This window comes from Myotis davidii, unplaced genomic scaffold (assembly GCF_000327345.1).
Source record: "Myotis davidii unplaced genomic scaffold, ASM32734v1 scaffold1858, whole genome shotgun sequence".
Classification (NCBI taxonomy): Eukaryota; Metazoa; Chordata; class Mammalia; order Chiroptera; family Vespertilionidae; genus Myotis; species Myotis davidii.
Window position 1 is genome coordinate 13232 of NW_006289498.1, and position 18886 is coordinate 32117.

The window sequence follows — 18886 nt, forward strand, 5'->3', positions numbered from 1 at the left end:
TGTATGCTGTTGTTAAACGACTAGCTTCATCGTCATGCCTAGACTCCACAGGCTGGAATGGAATGGGGGAAACTGGAGAGTTGATAAGGAATGGCAAAGGAAGAGCTGGCAGTATCAGAAATCTGGAAAACCTGAGGTCACGTTAAAAAATAATCAGCTAAGATTTATGCTCTAGGCCCAAAGGGTGAAGCCAGAAAAGCCCTGAATCCTGTGCTTGGGAGAACAGTGAGCAGAGTTAAGTGTGTGGGCAACCAGAAATCAGGCCCCAGGCAGCTGGCTGAGGAACAGCATAAGTCCCTAAGAACAAAAATTAAACTTGGAGCTGAACGGCTGATAAAACATTGTGACCTTAGATGCCTCCTGCCCAGGAACGGAGGCACCAAGGAACAGTTTGGGGGAACTACCACTCAAAGTTACCCTCAAATAAAAATAATAAAAGCCTTATTTGATAAGGACAACCTATATTTTAAATATTAAGAGTGAAAAAAGACATATTGAGATGTTTGCTATTTCTGCTCTTCTATCACATCCCGCCTAAAAAGAAATAGTGTGCTTGCTATGTTAACTCAGCTTCAAGATAGCTCCCTGGCCACACACAGTGGTCCTTCTTTTTGGCCCGTATCCCCACCTCCCACCTCCCACTAGTAACTATTTGCTACCCTTAATAGATATATAGATATTCTTTCTTATAGATATAGAGCTGCCACTGTGTCCCAGGATGAGCCTTGGTTTCCAAGTAATAGAGAATCAAAGTTTACACATAAATAATATGGTATCATTAAGGCCTGGGATAGGGTGGTGGGGGATGCATTTTAAGGCAGCTTTAATTCCTAAGAGAGCCCAAACTCTTAGAGAGTAAGGCTCACAGAGGTGACTTTCTCCCAAGGGCCTCACTTAGGGCTGAACTATGTCTGTGGAGCCCAGTGGCTTAGCCAAGGCATTGGCCAAGGATGAGGAACAAAATGGAAAGACAAAAAAAGGGGGGGGGGAGAACAAGGAGGAGGAGGAGGAGGAGGAGGAGGAGGAGAAAGAAAAAGAAAAAGCCCACCTCAGATCAGGTGTTCCTCTTGCCAGCATCTCTAATGGCTAGAGCACTGCTCAAAATTGCCTGACTACTGAGAACCCTGAGGCTTTCACAATCCAATTTTGAATGCTTCTGACATCTAGTAACACTTGCAGTTGAGTTACTCTCAAGATACAGATGTGGAACTGAATCATAGCAGTTAGTGGTCTTAACTATAAGCCACAGAAACCACCTCTAGCTAATTTAGAGAGAAAATGTATTTATGTAAAGGTTTTTGGTAGCTCACAGAGGCTCTAGAAGAGCTAGGGAGCCTAGCTCAGGTCTATGCAAGCCAGAACAATGACCATTGCATTGCATTACTAGCTTACTCAGGATACTACTATAGTTGCCACCAGTAGGCAGTAGACATGGCAACTTGCCCCCTAACACTCTCTATATTGAACTAGGAACTCTATCTTGATGCAGCCATCAATACTCATCAATGGGCACGTCCACAAATATTGGAAAGGCATTTAGAGCCTAGGACATAAAAGAGAAGAACTGTATTTATTTGCTAGAGCTGCAATAACAAAATAACACAGACTGGTGGCTTAAACAGAAGAAATTTATTTTCTCACAGTTCTGGAAGCTAGAAGTCCAAGATCAAGGTGTGGCAGATCTGGTTTCTCTTGATGCCTCTCTCCTTGCCTTGCAGAGGGTCACTTTCTCACTTCCTCATGTGGCTCTCTCCCTTCTTATAAGGACACCAGTCATATGGGATTGGGGTTCACCTTAATGACTTCATTTAAACTTATCACCTCCTTAAAGGCCGTATCTTCTAATACAGTCACATTCTGACGTACTGAGTGCAAGTGGTTAAGGTTTCAACATATGAATTTCACATGGGATACAATTTAGCCTACAACAGTGACAAATGTTTATTTCCCCAAGTTTGCCACGCTCCCTTGGGTACTACTGACTTGGGAGGTTTTACTATTCTATTCCTTCTATCCTTCTAAGGTCAAACCAAGCTAATTCGCCTCCCCCTCCAAAAAAAATGTTATCTAATACCACCTACCTCCTCTTCTCTACCAGTCCTCTATTGAAGCTCCAGCATGCTTTGTTGCTGCACTTACCCAAATTAAAACATCTGGAGTTCTTAAACCACCTGCTCTGATATTCTTCTAGATGAAATATTGGACTTCAAATTGGCTCATCTAATGGTAGCTAGTTCCAGTACAATTATCAACTCATGTTCCAAGGACCAGATGGATGAATATATCTAGAAACATTTGGCAATCATATTCCTCAAGGTAAGCTCTGGAGAAAATGATTTAGAATGTGGTCCCACTACCCTTATAAAGATCATACTGTTAATCTAAAAAGGTTATATACTAATGTCATGTTTTTACTATCATAAATACACTATTTTCTTTTTTCCATGTGGTTTTAGGTCAATGAAAAGTGTTACCCCAAGAGTTCATCTATCTAGCTCTGATTCTGAAAATTTTCATAATCCTGTTTTGTAAATTGATAGTCATTAATTTTCCCTAATCAATGGCTGTTAGTAGAAGTGACACAACTAAAATTCTGTTTGAAAAGAGTAAAATGAAGTTGTTTTGTTTATTGGCCCACACATATACATCTCTGGGCTCAATCTAAGGGCCTCTTTTCTTTAGCCAAAATAGACAGAATGCTCTATGGCCCCACAGTTAAGGCAAGAGAGGCATTGGAAGAGATATAATGCTACTCCTCACAAAGCAGCAATTTTGAATAGTGGAAACCAATGAAGGATAAAAAGACAGTCAGAACTACACTTTTTAAAAAATAATTCTTTATTGTTGAAAGTATTACATAAGTCTCCCCTTCCTCGTCCCCCACCATTGACTCCCTCCAGTCCACCCCCGCTCTTTTTTAAAAAAATATGTTTTTATTGATTTTTAGAGAGAAAGGAAGGGAGAAGGAGAGATAGAAACATTGATGAGAGAAAAACATCACTGATTAACTGCTTCCTGTATGTAGTAGTATCAGTAGTAGTATTTACCTTTGTGTGGTGGTAGTAAAAGGAGACCTCTCTATTTGGGAGTTCCTGGGGACCTGTAAATCCATTTTGTAATGATTTTATTTATTTATTTTTAAAACATATTTTTATTGATTTCAGAGAGGAAGGAGAGGGAAGAGAGATAGAAGTATCAATGATGAGAGAATCATTTATCGGCTGCCTCTCGAACGCCCCACACTGGGGAGCGAGCCTATAACCTGGGCATGTACCCTGACCAGGAATCAAACCGTGACCTCCTGGTTCATAGGTCATCCAACCTCTGAGCTACACTGGCCAGGACATTTTGTCATGATTTTAGTGGAATGAATCATGAGGGTTTAATTGCTTAATTCCACTGAAATCCTAGACAGGGGGAATAGTTTCAGTCTTGTGGTTTGAAGAGTGTGTGTGTGGAGTGATGACAAACGAAACCAGAGAAGATAGTTGTCTATTATGTACATTTCAACAGCCTCTGCAAAGGCTGGCCTAAAAAATCTTTTTAAAATCATACCATCATGATGTCTCCAGAAGATCTCTGTTGAAGCAAAAATTATCTAAGTGCCAAAACCCCAAATCTGGACCGCTAGCACTTCACATGTACACATAAATTCATTTTCAGGATTGCTTTTTCCTGGAAATGACTCTTGGCATTAGAGGTCAGTTTAGAGACTGAGAACAAAAACTCAGAGACAATGCTGGTAAAAACATAGCAACCAGTGTTCTGGGAGGGGAGCCCTGATTTCTAGTGTGGTGTAAATACTCCCACCACGGCTGATTTCTGCAACCAACCTGACATCACTGAATGTGGACTTGGAAAGAGATGCTCAGTAGCATAGCATTATATAACATTTCCCATAACAAAGATGCAGTAGACCTAAGTAACTTCAAGAGTATAGGTAAGAGTAAAAAGTAGTACAATAATTATGAAGTGATAAGTTTTGAGTATTTATTACTGTGTCTTTAATTTATTTAATTGTAAGTTTACAAAATTTATTTTTAAATAATGGCTGTGTTTAATGTCCAGCTTGTAAAATTTCTGATATCTTAACAATTGGCCTTCATGAGCCAGTGTGAGCCAGCTCCTGGCACAACAGGGCCCTGGTTTATGTTTGGTTGATCAGGGTGAGAAGATTGATCTGGATTCATTTTCCCAAAGCCTTCAGGTCTTATAAATCACAAGCCTCTACTCCAGTCTTGTCAGCAGCTTTTTTTCGCCCACTCCACCCCTGCCTTCCCTATTTCCTTTTTTAAGTAACTTTTTATTATTTTGATTATAGTTAATATGCAATATTATATTAGTTTCAGGTATACAACCTAGTGGTTAAACATTTATATAACTTATGAAGTGATCACTGTGATAAATCTAGTACCCATCTCACACCATATATAGTATAGTTGTTATAATACTATTGACTATACTAGAGGCCCAGTACATGAAATTTGAGCACGGGTAGGGTCCCTAGGCCTGGCTTGCAACCAAGGCCAATCTGTGGGGTGACCATTGGGGCAATAGGGGACCCTGCTTGCACCTGCCTTGGCTGGCCTGGCATCACCCACTCACCGGCTCCACCCCCACCACCACTGCTGGTCACCTCCCTCTATGGGGTGACCGGTGGGGCAATTGGGCGGCCCATGCTGGCACCCACCTTGGCTGGTCTGGTGCTGCCTACTTGCTGGCCCTGCCCCCTGCTGCCACCATTGGTCTGGGCCTGCAGGCTGGGGGCAGCTCCTGCATTGAGCGTCTGCTCCCTGGTGGTCAGTGCACATCATAGTGACTGGTTGTTCCTCCAGTCATTCCTCCATTTGGTTGATTATTAGGGTTTTATTATCTAGGACTAGAGGTCCGGTGCACAAAATTTGTTCTTGGGTGGGGGGGGGGTCCCTCAGCCTGGCCTGTGCCCTCTCGCAATCTGGGACCACTTGCCCCTAACCGCTTGCCTGCCTGCCTGTTTGCTCTCCCCTAACCACTTGCCTGCCTGCCTGCTCAGTGCATGTCATAGCGACTGGTCGTTCTGGTTGTTCCACCATAATGGTTGCATAGGCTTTTATATATATAGATTCCCTATGCTGTACTTTACATCCCCATGACTCTTCTGTAGCTACCAAATTGTACTTCTTAATTCCTTCAACTTTTTCACCCATCCCTACACCCCCACTTCCCACCTGGCAACCATCAACATGTTCTCTGTATCTATGATAAATAGGTAAAGAAAAATTGATGCATATATACAATGGAATATCACTCAACCATATAAAATAATGCAATATTTCCATCTGCAATAGCATGAATGGACTTAGAGGGTATTGTGCTGAGTGAAATAAGTCAGTCAGAAAGACAAATAATTTCACATACATATGGAATCTAAAAAATAATATAAACAAACAAGCGGAACAGAAACAGATTGGCTTCCCTCTGAACACTCTGCTCACTCCTCAAAATATGTACATCCCACTCACTCTTCTTCTTCTGGTCCAAACACTAAGTCATCTCCCGGGCCCAGCACCAGGAATCAGGCTGTGCCGAGTGGACTCACAGGGTGGTTACCTGATGAACTTGACTTGGCCGGCCAGCTGTGTCCACATGCACTAGCCCTCTTTCCATATATCAGAAGCCAGTTGCACAGGCCTGCCCGGAGACCAGCTGGTGGTTTCCATCAGGATTAAACAAACGTGTGAGAAATCAGGCCCTTTTCCCTGTCAGGGACTGCCATGCCTTGAGCCCTGTGCTCTGCCAGGCTGAATTGCTCAAAATATTCAGTACGACTGACCAGGGCTCTCTCTATGGACCACTAGATTTTTTTTTCATGTGTTTCATCCGACTGGTGTGTTCTTCAAACTTTCTCTTCTCTTATCACCCTTCAGGATTCAGCTCCTATATTACCTCCTCCAAGAAGCCTTCCCTGAACACCTTCCCAAGCAAGATTGCCTTTCTTTTGAGATACCACCATACTCTGTAATGCTGTTTTCCTCCCTAGGCTGAAAGCCTCTCAAGGGAACAAATGGTGTTGTATTCCTCTCTGTAGCCCAATATTAGCATACATGTGTGCTATAAATATTTGTTCCATTAATAAGTAAATGGAGGTATTAATACCCTTGTAGGGCCTGGACTAAGAATTACCATTGTAGCTGAGCCCCTTTTTTTCATGGCAGTTCCTATAGGGGTCATCGTTCCATCAGAACTTTGAGGTAGAAGTAAGCACTAGAAGACCCTTTTTCTACTTTATTTATTTATTTATTGCGTCAAATATTTTATTCAGCTCATTAATTAATGAAAAAAGCAGTAACATATTACAACCTGTTCCAAGGAGAACCCCTTTCCACTTTATTTGGTAATCCTCACCCGAGGATATTTTCCCATTGATTTTAGAGAGAGTGGAAGAGGAGGGAAAGACAGAGAGAAATATCAATGTGAGAGAAAGACATTGATTGGTTGCCTCCTGCACACGCCTCGACCAGAGCCTGGGCTGGGAAGAAGCCTACATCTGAGGTATATGCCCATGACCAGAGTCGAACCCAGGACCCTTCGGGATGACACTCTATCCACTGAGCCAAACAGGCTAGGGCCCCTTTCCACTTAAAAAATTCCTTCATCTATGGGTTTATAGCCATGGAGAGCTAGTGGCCAACAAAGCCCTTCCTTTCAGGTATCTGGCCGTCAGCAGGAGAGACTGGGTTGATGGCCTCCTTTTCTCTGTGAAGTTGTTTCATTAAGGGGCTTTAAGAACATTCAGGAAAGATGGAAAGAGACCAGATACTTGATGGGATTGTAGGACCTATGAACCAACCCTCAAATCTCTTGCTTCTGGTTTTCCTACTAAACAAGATAATAGATGTCTATTTGGGGTGGGGAACATAGGAAGCTTTTTGATGATCTGTCTTTTAAAAAGCAAGGCTTCATATGTTTTGATGGTCTGCTGGAGAGGGCCATATTCTGACAAATTAAAATGATGAGAAGAAGCCTGGGATCTAACAAGTGACTAATGGTTAAGAAGTTAGCACTTATTGATAAGCCTCAGCTCATATACTCTTTGCAACAACCTTATAGGGTAGATATTCTTATAACCATCCTTTTACACCTGTGGAAACTGAGTCATAGAGCCCTAAAGTAATTTCTTTAAGGTCACCGAGGTAGTAAGTGGTGGGGGGCAAGATTCTAACCTAAATAGTCTGACTCTAGAGTCTGTGTTCTCAACCACAACACTTTACTGAGTAATATTTGATAGATAAATGAATTAATGTCATGGAAAGCACTGCGTATTGCAGGGCTGTCTATACTGGATCAGGATTCCCAAGTTAAATTTTCTTCCTTGCTGGGATGTAGATCTCAACTCCTTCCATGACCACCTAAACAATTAGGAGTGGAGGGGCATCTGAACTGGCAGATGTGATTATTAAGGACTCCTCTTGCCCAGGCTATAGCAGCCTACCACAGATCCATTGAACCCAAACTTCTGTGGAGGGGATAAATTTCCTCCCAGGTTGTGTGAGAAAACCTCCTTGAATATAGAAGCAATTTAAGTAGAAAAGGGATGGGGTGAGGAAGTCAGAGAAACAGTAATCCCCAAGGGGACTTTTCCAAATAGGCTGCTGCTGCTGCTGCTGCTTTAAAATTTGTTCTTTTCAATGAGACCCTCATTTCTAAGACACCCCCATCAGAAGGAGTGTGTATCAAATATTAGGCTCTATGTTGGTTACTACTTCATGAAATAACCTGGAACACTGTTGTACAACTACAGTTCTCTTATCTGAAAAAGGGGTTACAATACCAGCAAAAAGCAGGAACTTGGGCTCGCTGGTTTCTTAAGGCCTCGTCCAGCTCTGGGATGTATAACTCTAGAACTACAGGGTTTAGCATTAGAATGTTCTCATACATTTTACCCTTTGAGTCTTCAAATTTATACTCCACATTTTTTTCCAGTGACACAAGAATGTTCAAAGCAACCACAGAGGTGGGTCAGGGGAAGAGTGAGCTGGACAAGCTGTGTTGACAATCACGGGGTTTGTACTTTGTAGTCATTAGAGAGAAAGGCCCTTATGGAGGAGGCTCCAAAGACCAAAGCTGGGTAAGACCTTGGGGGACTATAATGAGCAAGAGTATGCTAGAATACAGGAGTCAAGGTCCAAGAAGTGGGGAGAATGGCTGGCTTCATGAGAGGCCGTCTAACTTGCAGAGTAAGAATAACAATTGTGGGATCAGACAGCCTGGGTGCCAAGCCCAGCCTCCCTGTTTCTTAGCTGCATGGTCTTCCTTGCTTTGTTTTTCTGAGCCACAGCATCCTATTCTGTAAAAGCTGGGTAATAATAGCACTTCCCTCAGGACTAAACAAGATCATGTTTAGCATAGTGCCCAGCCCAGAGTTTACATTAAGTAAATGGGAGTGCTCTTGCTGCTCAGTTGATGTCATTGTTACTAGAAGTTTCACACTGGGAATCCATGAGCTGAGTTGTTCTCCTGGGTCTATGACACTGCAAGATGGGCAGCTCATAACAGCCATTAAGAGTGTAAGCTTTTCCAGAAATAAATCCATGCCTTTATAGTCAATGAATATTTGACAAAGAAGGCAAAAACATATAAGGGGGTAGATATTCTGTTCAATAAATGGTGTTGGGACAATTGCACAGATATGTATAAAAATGAAACTAGATCACCTTCTTACACCTTACACAATAATAAACTCAAAATGGATTAAAGACTTAAATGTTAGACTTAAAACCACAAAAATCTGAAAATAAAACATAGGCAGTAAAATCTTGGATATTTCTTGCAGCAATATTTTTTCTGATATATCTCCTTGAGCAAGGGAAGCAAAAGAAAAAATAAACAAATAAAACTACATCAAACTAAAAAGTTTTGCACAGCAAAGGAAACCATCCACAAAATGAAGACAAACCACTGAATACATTAGATGAGGGGTTAATAAGAAAAGTGTATAAAGAACTTATAAAACTCAATACCAGGTAAACAAAAAATCCAATTAAAAATGGCAAAGGTCCTGAATAGATCCTTTTCCAAAGAGGACATTCAGATGGCCAACAGACATATGAAAAGATACTCAATGTCACAAATCATCAGAGAAATGCAAATTAAAACCACAATGAGATATTACCTCACACCTGTCAGAATGACTACCATCAATAAATCAACAAACAAGTGTTGGTGATGTGGAGAAAAGGGAACTCTCATGCACTGTTGGTGGGAATGCAGATTGGTGCAGCCACTGTGAAAAACAGTATGGAGTTATCTTCAAAAATTAAAAATGGGACTGCCTTATGGTCCAGTTGATTCCACTTTTGGAAATTTATCTGAAGAAACCCGAAACACTAATTCAAAAGAATATATGCACCAGTCTTAGCTGGTTTTTCTCAGTGGATAGAGCATCAACCTATGGACTGAAGGATCCCAGGTTCGATTCCGCAGAACATTATGCCAAGAGAAATAAGCCAGTCAGGGAAAGATAAGTACCATATGATTTCACTTATATATGTAATCTAATGAATAAAATGAACTAACAAACAAAATAGAAACAGACTCATAGACAGCAAGCTGACAGCTGTCAGGGTGGAGACGAGGGATGGGTGGGGAAGTGGAGGGATTGAGCAAAAGAGAAAAAAAACTCAAAGACAGGGACAATGGTGTGGTGACTCCTCAGGTGAGGCGGGCTGGAGGGAAGGTAAGGGAGATGGAGGGGGGGTTATAGGGGGAATAAATGGTGATGGATGGAGACTTGACTTGTGGCAGTGAACATAATATACAGAGATGTATTGTGGAATTGTGCACCTGAAACCTGTATAATTTTGTTAACCAGGGTCCAATAAATCCAATAAAAAGGAAAAAAAAAGAAAGAGTGCAGTCTCTGCAATCAGACTGCCTATGTTTTAATCCACATGCTCATACAAATCACAACCACCCTGCAATTTACTCACCTACAACATGGGAATTGAGATCTACTCATGGCAAAGAGCCTGGCACAGAGTGAACACTCAACAAACATTAGCTGGGCCTTTGGCTGCCTAAGAGTGTAAGAACATGACATATTTCCTGAAGACATGACTGCAGTTTTGGTGTGAGCATAAGTGACATTCCCAATTGGCATGGAAGATCAAACCCAATCAGTAGGGGAAGAGGATGCATGAAGTTCTGCCCAGAAGATGAAAAGGGTACCACTTTGATTATCATGATTATCCATTTCCACAATCATTCTCTGCCTCCTTCCCTCCCTCCAACTGGAACTCATTTCTGTACACGGTCTAAAATGGAAAGGCTTAACTTCATTTGTAGACATAATGCTCCCTCCAACCCAACTACTGGTTCTCTGATGAAAGTGCTCATTTGGCCTTGTAGGAGGAGCACATGGTCCTGAGAATGTCGTTGCAAGCTAGGAATAGCCATATTACCTGATGAACCAAAGGGGCAGCAATCTCCCCTGTTCCCATGACTGTGTTGAATATTCCCATAATGCGCCTCTAAAATCCAAGAGAAGCAAGACTTTTATAGCAAAACTGGATTTAGAGTAAGTGGGTTATTTCAGGACTTAATTTTGTTGCACTTGTGGCATCCAAAAATTGTTACTATCGACTTACTGGAAGATAGGCAGCATTCTGAAGGCAGGTTTGGAAGGGAGCACTTGAGTAAGTGGAGGAAAGCGGTTTTCAGGGCTTTGTAATGCAACATTTGCTAATCCATGTGTGTAAGAGGACAGCAAACATGAATGACCAGTCAGCATGAGCCTCGGTTGAAATGGGAAAACCAGTAACAGAAAACTGGAAAGGGAGGGGTAAGTGGTTTTAGAGATCTAGTCAGTGCACCTGTACTTTCTGCCTTGACCAGGGAGAAGCAAATATTGAGGAGTATTGCCACCAGCCCCTTCCCATCTCACCTCAGCCCCTCCTGGGAGTGAAGAAATCAAATGTAAGAGCAGAAGGGAAAGTTTAAGTATCTGGAAGCCTGTGAGCCTAGGGCATTTTCCCTTCCCTTCTCTTGCCCCTATCTCATTTTGAGACTGGAAGTCCCTTCCAGAGAGGCATCTTTGGCCCTAGACAACTGAAATCTGCCAGAGTGGATCCAAAGGAAAGGAGACAAAGTGTTGGCTTTGCTCAAGGCCTAGGGGACAACTGTAAACCAGAGTTTCTTTTTAGATGATCCAACACAGTTCTCCAGAGAGAGAGCTATGCCAGAATTCTGGGTAGAACTGCCTTGGAGGGAAGATTGCTCCTTTGACCAGAGTGTATACTACCTCCTGAGAGCCGGAATGTGGCAGACTGGGCACAGAAAGGCAACAACCAACAGAGCCAAGCATTCCCTCTGGGACCTAGTTGGGGAGGAGTTCGGATTTTTATCAATTCCCAAAATATCCTTTTATAAAGAATAAGGTCCAGCCCAAGTGGAATTTTCTATCATTTCATTTTTTTAATTGTCCCACTCCCATGTCATTTGTTTCTTCGGTGGTAAAACAGAACCTGTATAAAGTTGTCAGCAGCATGGGATAAAATGGGTCCTGGAAATAAGATGAGTTGTTGCTAAACTCTCTCACTAGTATCGGTTTGGTCAATATTGTTCACTGTCCCAGTCAGTTACCAATTTTCCTGTCAAAAGGTTCACACTTTGGGCCTTAGCTTTAGCCTATTGTTGAGAAACTGTTTAACTGAAATAAAAATGTGTAATTTGCTTTCATCAACACTTTTAAAATGCCAAAGAAAACAGAGTAGGTAGTGTGCTCTGCTTTAAGCAAACTCAATATATGAATGGATTTACAATAAGCTGAGGGTAGATTATTGGCAAAATGCTTCAACATAATTTTTAAACAACAAGCCTTTCTGAAACATGCTTAAAACCAATTAATCTATAGCCAGGTTTTCAGAACATGTCACATTAATCAGTTCACACCTTCCTCACTGTACAAAGAGCTTGCTATCTGAGTGCAGGCCTATTTCCTTGAAAGATCTTCCGGTCAAAAGTATTACCACCAATAGGAACATGAACAAAATAGATGTTTCAATTGCTTTCCCCTCTATTCGGCTTCCAACAAAATGAAAGTATTTGGGTAACTTTTGCCCTAACATATAGGTGGAGCTGGATTAGATACACAGTGAGACAATAGAAAACATTTTTTAATGAATAAACAGCTTTTACAGAGACTGTCTATATTACATTGTTATTGCAACTTAGATGAGCTGAAACTTTTCTTTGCACAGATTTGGAGGAAAGAAAATCCTAAAGAGAAATCAAGCATAAAGAGGTAGTTGAATAGCAATATGGCAGAAAAAAGCATTATCTTAATTCCCCTTTCATTTCATTACAGTATGAGAGTAAAATAGCTGCTCAACAAACAACTGGAATAACAAACAGACATTTTTGCCAATGTGTCAATGGGTTGCTTGATATTTTACTCCTGGCATTACTGAGAATTGCATAAAATGATGGAACTAGTTTATCTAAGATAAGCTTGTGATGCCACATTGACCTATTTGCTCTCCTTATGTTTATTGTTATTGCATTGACAATAGATGCCTGTTAAACAACTTTTTAAATGATGTATAAGCTACAGTGTTGCTTTGTAAACTTGTTTATCACATTTGCTGTGACAAATTTTTAAAAGGCTACAAAATCATGAAGCAAATCTTCAAAATGACACCAGGAACAGATATTACAGGCACTTCTCACTCAAGGTAAACTTAGTGCATTTGCAAATACCCAATTGTTAGTGAAAATGTCTTCATTTCACCTCTGGATGTGCAAAACCCAGATTATAAAATAGTTGAATGGCAGGAGCTATCATTCTAGGAGGAATTGAACACATACGTTTTACACAGCTCTTTTTCCTTCTCCCTCTCTGCATTCAGGGAGGGCCACAAATTGCAGCCCAGGCAGCCAGCTGCTTTTCAGATCTGTCTTTGATCATGAATTAAAACTTCAACAAAAAAATTCTGCCTGCAAAAAAAAAATTGAATATTCTAACCATTACTATTATATGTTTTTTTAATTCAAGGGAAAAAATCCACAAGCTGGAGAACGGACTGAAAAATCTGTCCTTGTCCATTATTTCAGTTGCTTTCCATTTGCCTGTTTAGATGATCCATACCTCTGCTATGATTCTGCCTTGGTAAATGAGAATGGATGCAAAGTCAGCATGTTGAGAACTCAAGGAATAAGTCCCTGAAAAAAAAAATCCATCTTGGAAACAGAGTCGGCCTAGGGAATCACAGTCCCCAGTGGATTCCAGCCCATCAACAGTGTGCAACCTGTTGACAGTTCAGAGACTTCTGGGTGCTGTGAGCCAGCTTCGGGAGCTCCATTGCTCCAATAGCCAGTCACAGGGGATTATCTGAGCCCAGGCAAGCTCCACAGACAGAGCTGGAAGTGCCACATGTGCAGTGACTTGACTAGCCCCACAGATCTACAAGCAGTCAGCCTACAGGAAAGGCAAATTGTTGAAATACTTCCCCTGCCCCCCTAAGTCAGGGGTAATCACTCTTTTTTTTTCTGAGTTGTCTACCAAAAATTAACTTTATCAGATTCCATTTTCTAAATTTTGCTGTTTGCTAGCTAGCAGCAGTAATATAGTACAAAGCAGATAGGCATGTCTGCCTGGTACCTAGTGTACACACACACACACACACACACACAACAATCTACTAGAAAAAGATTGGGTCAGATAGACAGGAAAACCTAACCAAATAAATGGCACTGTCTACCAAGGAGAAGTCTTGTCCTCCTGGCTAAACTTAGCTTTATGTCGCTGTATAATCTTCATTCCTAAGCTTTGCTGCAAAATCAATGCATAAGAGGTGAAAATGGTCACGGCTAACTAATTACCCCATTCAAGTACCTCCCAAAGAAAGCCAAGGCTGAACCTTGCATCCTGCCTCCCACCACTAAAACAAAAGCTTGCTGTAAAACCACCCAAATGTGTATCTAAGCTACTGAGAGCAAAGTAAAATTTTTCCTTGCCAAGATCTACATTTGCTGGAGTTACATACTCACTCAACATGAAGCATTCTATGGTGTGGAATTTTATTTTAACAATTCAAACTTCCCTTTCTACCTAGATTAAGTAGAGATATGTTGGGTAATTTAATTTTACTTACCTGCAACTTCTCACTGAGAGTTTCTGGGGTACTTTTGAGTTGATTGTCATGTCTATTTAATAAAATTATGTATAACACAAACTATTTAAAATGTTAAAAATCTGCAAAGTAATGGGTTCAATAACAAGCTTGGCTACTTACTGGCTGACTATGTTACTTAGGCAACGTATTTAACATTGCCGAGCCTCAGCTTTCTCATCCAATCTGGAGACGATGTGATCTCACAGGGTGGATGTGAGAAATAAAATGACGTAACAGGCTCATGTATGTGAAACCACCTGGCTCAGTACCTGGTACATAGTGGGTTCACAATACATTTTTGTTGAGGCAGCATAAAGAAATACCATGAGCCCTGGTTGGTTTGGCTCAGTGGATAGAGCATCGGTCTCCAGACTGAAACGTCCAGGTTCGATTTTGGTCAAGGGCATGTACCTTGGTTGCGGGCACATCCCCAAGTGGGAGGTGTGCTAGAGGCAGCTGATCGATGTTTCTCTCTCATCGATGTTTCTGGCTCTCTATTCCTCTCCCTTCCTCTCTGTAAAAAATCAATAAAATATATTTAAAGAAAAAAAGAAACACCATGAACTAAGCACAAAAGTCATAGATTGTAAAATTCACTCACCCTGGCATGGCCAAGATTTTAAATACATTTTGGAGAGCAGGGAGTGATGAGTTGGTTATTCTAATGGAGCTAAAACTCAAGGTTTCCATTTAATTAGAAATTTTAGACCTCCAAACAATACCTTTTAGCTCCATTGAAATAAAAACAATGTGCCGACTCAGAATTCTCCTTTATCCCTGAGCCTTATTTGTTTCCTAGTCTTCTCACTTTCCAAAACAGACTTGACTCCAAAAGGAACTATCTGTAAAGCATCAGATTATGGTCCAATACTCAGTGGTGCAACTGAGTTTAAAGGGGTTAGAGATGAGTATTGTGTGTAAAGGTAGCATTTTATGCAAATATGGGGCCCTGATGAAATTCTGTAACAATGAGTAATCTAATCATATCTATTATTTGTTGAGTGTCTCCTATATGCTAGGCATCCTGCTAATTGGTTTACATATATTACGTCATTTGATGTTCATAACAACCCTATATGTGGTATTTATCATTACTATTTTCCAGATGAGGAAACGCGGGCTCAGGAAGAAAAGTGAAATCACAAAAGTAACACATCTAGCAAGTGGAGATGCTTATGACCCTTTTGGGGGGGGGCAGGTGTTACATTTACACTAGATAATAGGAAACTGTTATACTAGGACTGTGTTATGACCACATGGTGTGTACCAAGTTGGAGGCATAGTCTGTAATATAATGCTCCTGGAGTCTGGTAGCTTTCGCTTGGGCAGTAACCATGCCTGTCCTTCCATTCTTCATCAGCCCAGTCTGGCTCCAAACATCAAACCTGGTAACATGATGCTCTGACAACATAGCATCCATTAAGAAAGTGCAGATTATCTCATTCTGCCTTTTCTGTTTCTGGCCACAGGTGATGATGCAAGAAGTCAGAGGCATTACTTGAGGCATTAACCTCTCACCTTAAAAGAGTGGACAGACTTCAAATAAACAACACACTGCTGCAGTTCTGAATCACAGTGTGGAGGGGGATGGCCATTTTCTTAAATGCACAAATGGCATGATTCACTTCTTCCCTGCCCTAATCTTTTCACTCTTGTTATTATAACACTCGCATACATACGCCATTTTTCAGGTTGGCCTGGCACCAAAGGAACCACACTAACTCTAAAGCAAGCTAAACCAGGGCTCACTCTTATCTCCTTACCCACCATTCTTCCCCATATTGAAATCTTTGGCCCAATGCAACTAGGCAATTGCTAGATAAAATCATGAATTAACTTTTTGGTTCCTTTAAAAAGATTAAAAAAACCAAAATGATAGTTTGGGTTGTTTTTTAAGCATTTTACCTTTTCTACCAGCTTCTTTGCACTTTTCATAATGGACAGTCCTTCATCAAGTATTTCCACACATGCTGCCCAGGCTGTGACCCTAAGAACCCTGAAAAGAGGCAGGGTATGGAGGCTAGTTGGGCCTCACTGTGACATTCCTAACTGAAAACCATTCCCTCAGAAGGGTTAAATATTATCTTGCCTAAAAAGCCCATTCCTAACTGAACTGGGGAGAGATAAGAAACACAGAATTAGATTGCTCAGATAAATGCCTATAATAGCCTGCAATAAAGGACACTCTTCTGATTCATTGCTTCATTCTAGAAAAATAATGCCTTAAGCGCTCTGTGTAACACATAGAAAATGGATGGTTTTACTTTATCCTGGCTTATTATACAATCTATGGCAAATCCCTTAAGTATTTTATATTGTTCCTTTAAGCATCCAATTAGAGAGATACAAAAATAGTTCAAGAACTGGAATCAAACCTAGTAAAAATGGTTAAAGCAAAAATGGCACATTTCTAGTATTGTTACTTCCTTCTAGCTACATGGTTAACTACATCAATAAATAAAGCAAGTGAATTCAGTAATGCACACTTAAATAGTTACAAACATACATGTACAAAAAAGGATACAGTAGTGCAAAAAATAAATTATTAAAACAGAAAGGAGTATAAATATTATTTTATACAATGCTTTATAAAACCTGAACTATTTGGAATAGGGCCTCAAGTCAGTGAAATAATGCAGCAAGATTATTACTATTTTTGCTTCACATTTCAATCACACAGTCATTCACTGATGAAAGAAAGAGAATTAAAGCAAAACCACTTTAAACTTTCAGAAAATTTTATGTCAAAAGCAATTTTTTTTCTGGGCTCTTGAACACCTCTGCTGTGGCTATAGTTGTGCAGCATGTCAAGAAGTATCTCAACACAGAAAGTTTCTAACAGGTCACATTCTTTGGTCTTTCAACTGAATTTCTCTCTATCATCAACAGCAAGGTAATGCCTCTATTTGATACTTCCTTCAGTTAAGATGTTATTGCAACTTGATATATTTACAAGATGACTCCCCTAGGCAGTAGAGAGGGTGAAATTTTCTTTTCATCAATTCACTCTCACTAGTTTTGGTTTCGTGCTATAAAGGCGAGGATGCGCCGAATACTATTCAGTCTATCCTTCAAGGACCTCATTGCTAGGAACGGAAGCTGAGCACGGCTTTCCAGCGGCAGAACTGCTAATATCCACCAGCACCAGGCTGGACCATTTGGGTTAATCTGCAACAGAGAAACAAAATGAGTTCATCTTATTCCTGTGGAATTGACATCAATGTGCAGGTTTGCAAAGTAGCAAGGTAAATATCCCAGGTGAAACTGCTTCTGTGTGTAGCAGAGACTGATAATTGCCGTGGCCAGATTATTATGACCGGACCGATTATGATGACCACCTCATCAATACTTCATTGGGCCACCTTTTGCCTTCAATACTGCAGCGATTCTTCTTGGTATTGACTCCAGGAGATGTTGAAAGGTGATGTGAGGAATCTGACATCATGCTTACTGAATAGCAAAAAAAAATATCTGCAAAAAAAAAAAAAAAACTCACTTCTACTGTCATTGTAAACAACCTGCTTCCCTGTTTATAATGGTCTGGCCCTCTAGCAACTTCAGCATGAAATTATAGCTAATTTGCCTACAAATGTCAGGTGGTCATAATAATCTGGCCACTAAGTGTATTTCCCCTTATCTTAGCTGGGTACATAGCCACCCAGAAAAAGGCATTTTTCAACCTCCCTTGCAGCTAGGTGAGGCCATCAGACAAAGTTCTGGCAAATTAGATATAAAGGGAAGTGATATGTTTGACTTTCGGGTCATGCCCTAGGAAGGGGGCACATGCCCTCCACCTTCTCCTCTTCTCTCCATTTCCCCTAGCTAGAAGGACATAGTGATCAGGAGGATGAGGGCAACAAAGGATGGTAGAGCTTTGTGAGGATGGAACTTATGAGGATGGAATGATCTCATAGAACAGAGCTGCCCTAGGCCTCCCGGACATATATGCCTGCTATCTTGTTTAAGCTAGTTATTTTTGGTAGTTGTTAAAGGAAGCAAATCAGTATCCTAACAGATTCACTATACTTCCTAGCCAGTGTGATTTTACAAGCTGGAATCTCCACTACTCAGTCTCTTCCACTTCTAAGATTCTATTTAAGATCCTTCAGACTGATGCATGCAGCTTGTGGGCCTTCAATTTCCATGACCCCTTAGGCTTTGCATGTTCCTAACTCCCTTCATTTTCTTGCTTCTGGGTGAAGGCACTATAGTCCACATATGCTATGTCACTATATGGGGCCACAATTACAGTTAGCTTCTCTCCTGAAACCAAGCCTATGATGCACAGCCCCAAAGCCCAACAATCTCACTTTGCAAAAATTCCAAAAAGGGGACATCTGTAATACTTTCAACAACAAAGATAATATAAAAATAAAATGAGATCAAAGATTAAAAACCTGATCAAACCTTTGGTCAACTTCATCCTATTATTTTTATATCACTGGCTTAGTATGTCTTTAACAGTTTAATTTGTTAATTTGATAAAACAGTTAACATTATTTTAATAATTTAATTTTCCAATGAATGTTTTTGATACAAACAAAAAAAAGTTTAAGTTTATCATTTACTTCGTACGATTCAGTATGATTTCCACACACAGCCTCCTAACTCCCTGCCCCAGCAAGAATTACTGTTTATTTTGACAGAACACTGGAAAAGGCAGAGAGGTAATAATAGAGCTTGGGAAATTTAAGCCTGCCATCTGTTTGGATAAGAATGCAAATAATAACAAACAT

General features: G+C 40.6%; 1 protein-coding gene across 2 annotated transcripts in view; it reads right to left on the bottom strand.

The window, feature by feature from the left end:
- Positions 1-15332: 15332 nt before the first annotated feature.
- Positions 15333-18886, bottom strand: part of LONRF3 (LON peptidase N-terminal domain and ring finger 3) — a 36228-nt gene continuing 32674 nt past the window's right edge. For both annotated transcript variants that reach the window (XM_006761970.2, XM_015562785.1), the window contains one exon: positions 15333-17318. In XM_006761970.2, the coding sequence (XP_006762033.2) occupies positions 17163-17318 (156 nt within the window). In that variant the 3' untranslated portion in view covers positions 15333-17162. The remainder of the gene's footprint in view (positions 17319-18886) is intronic.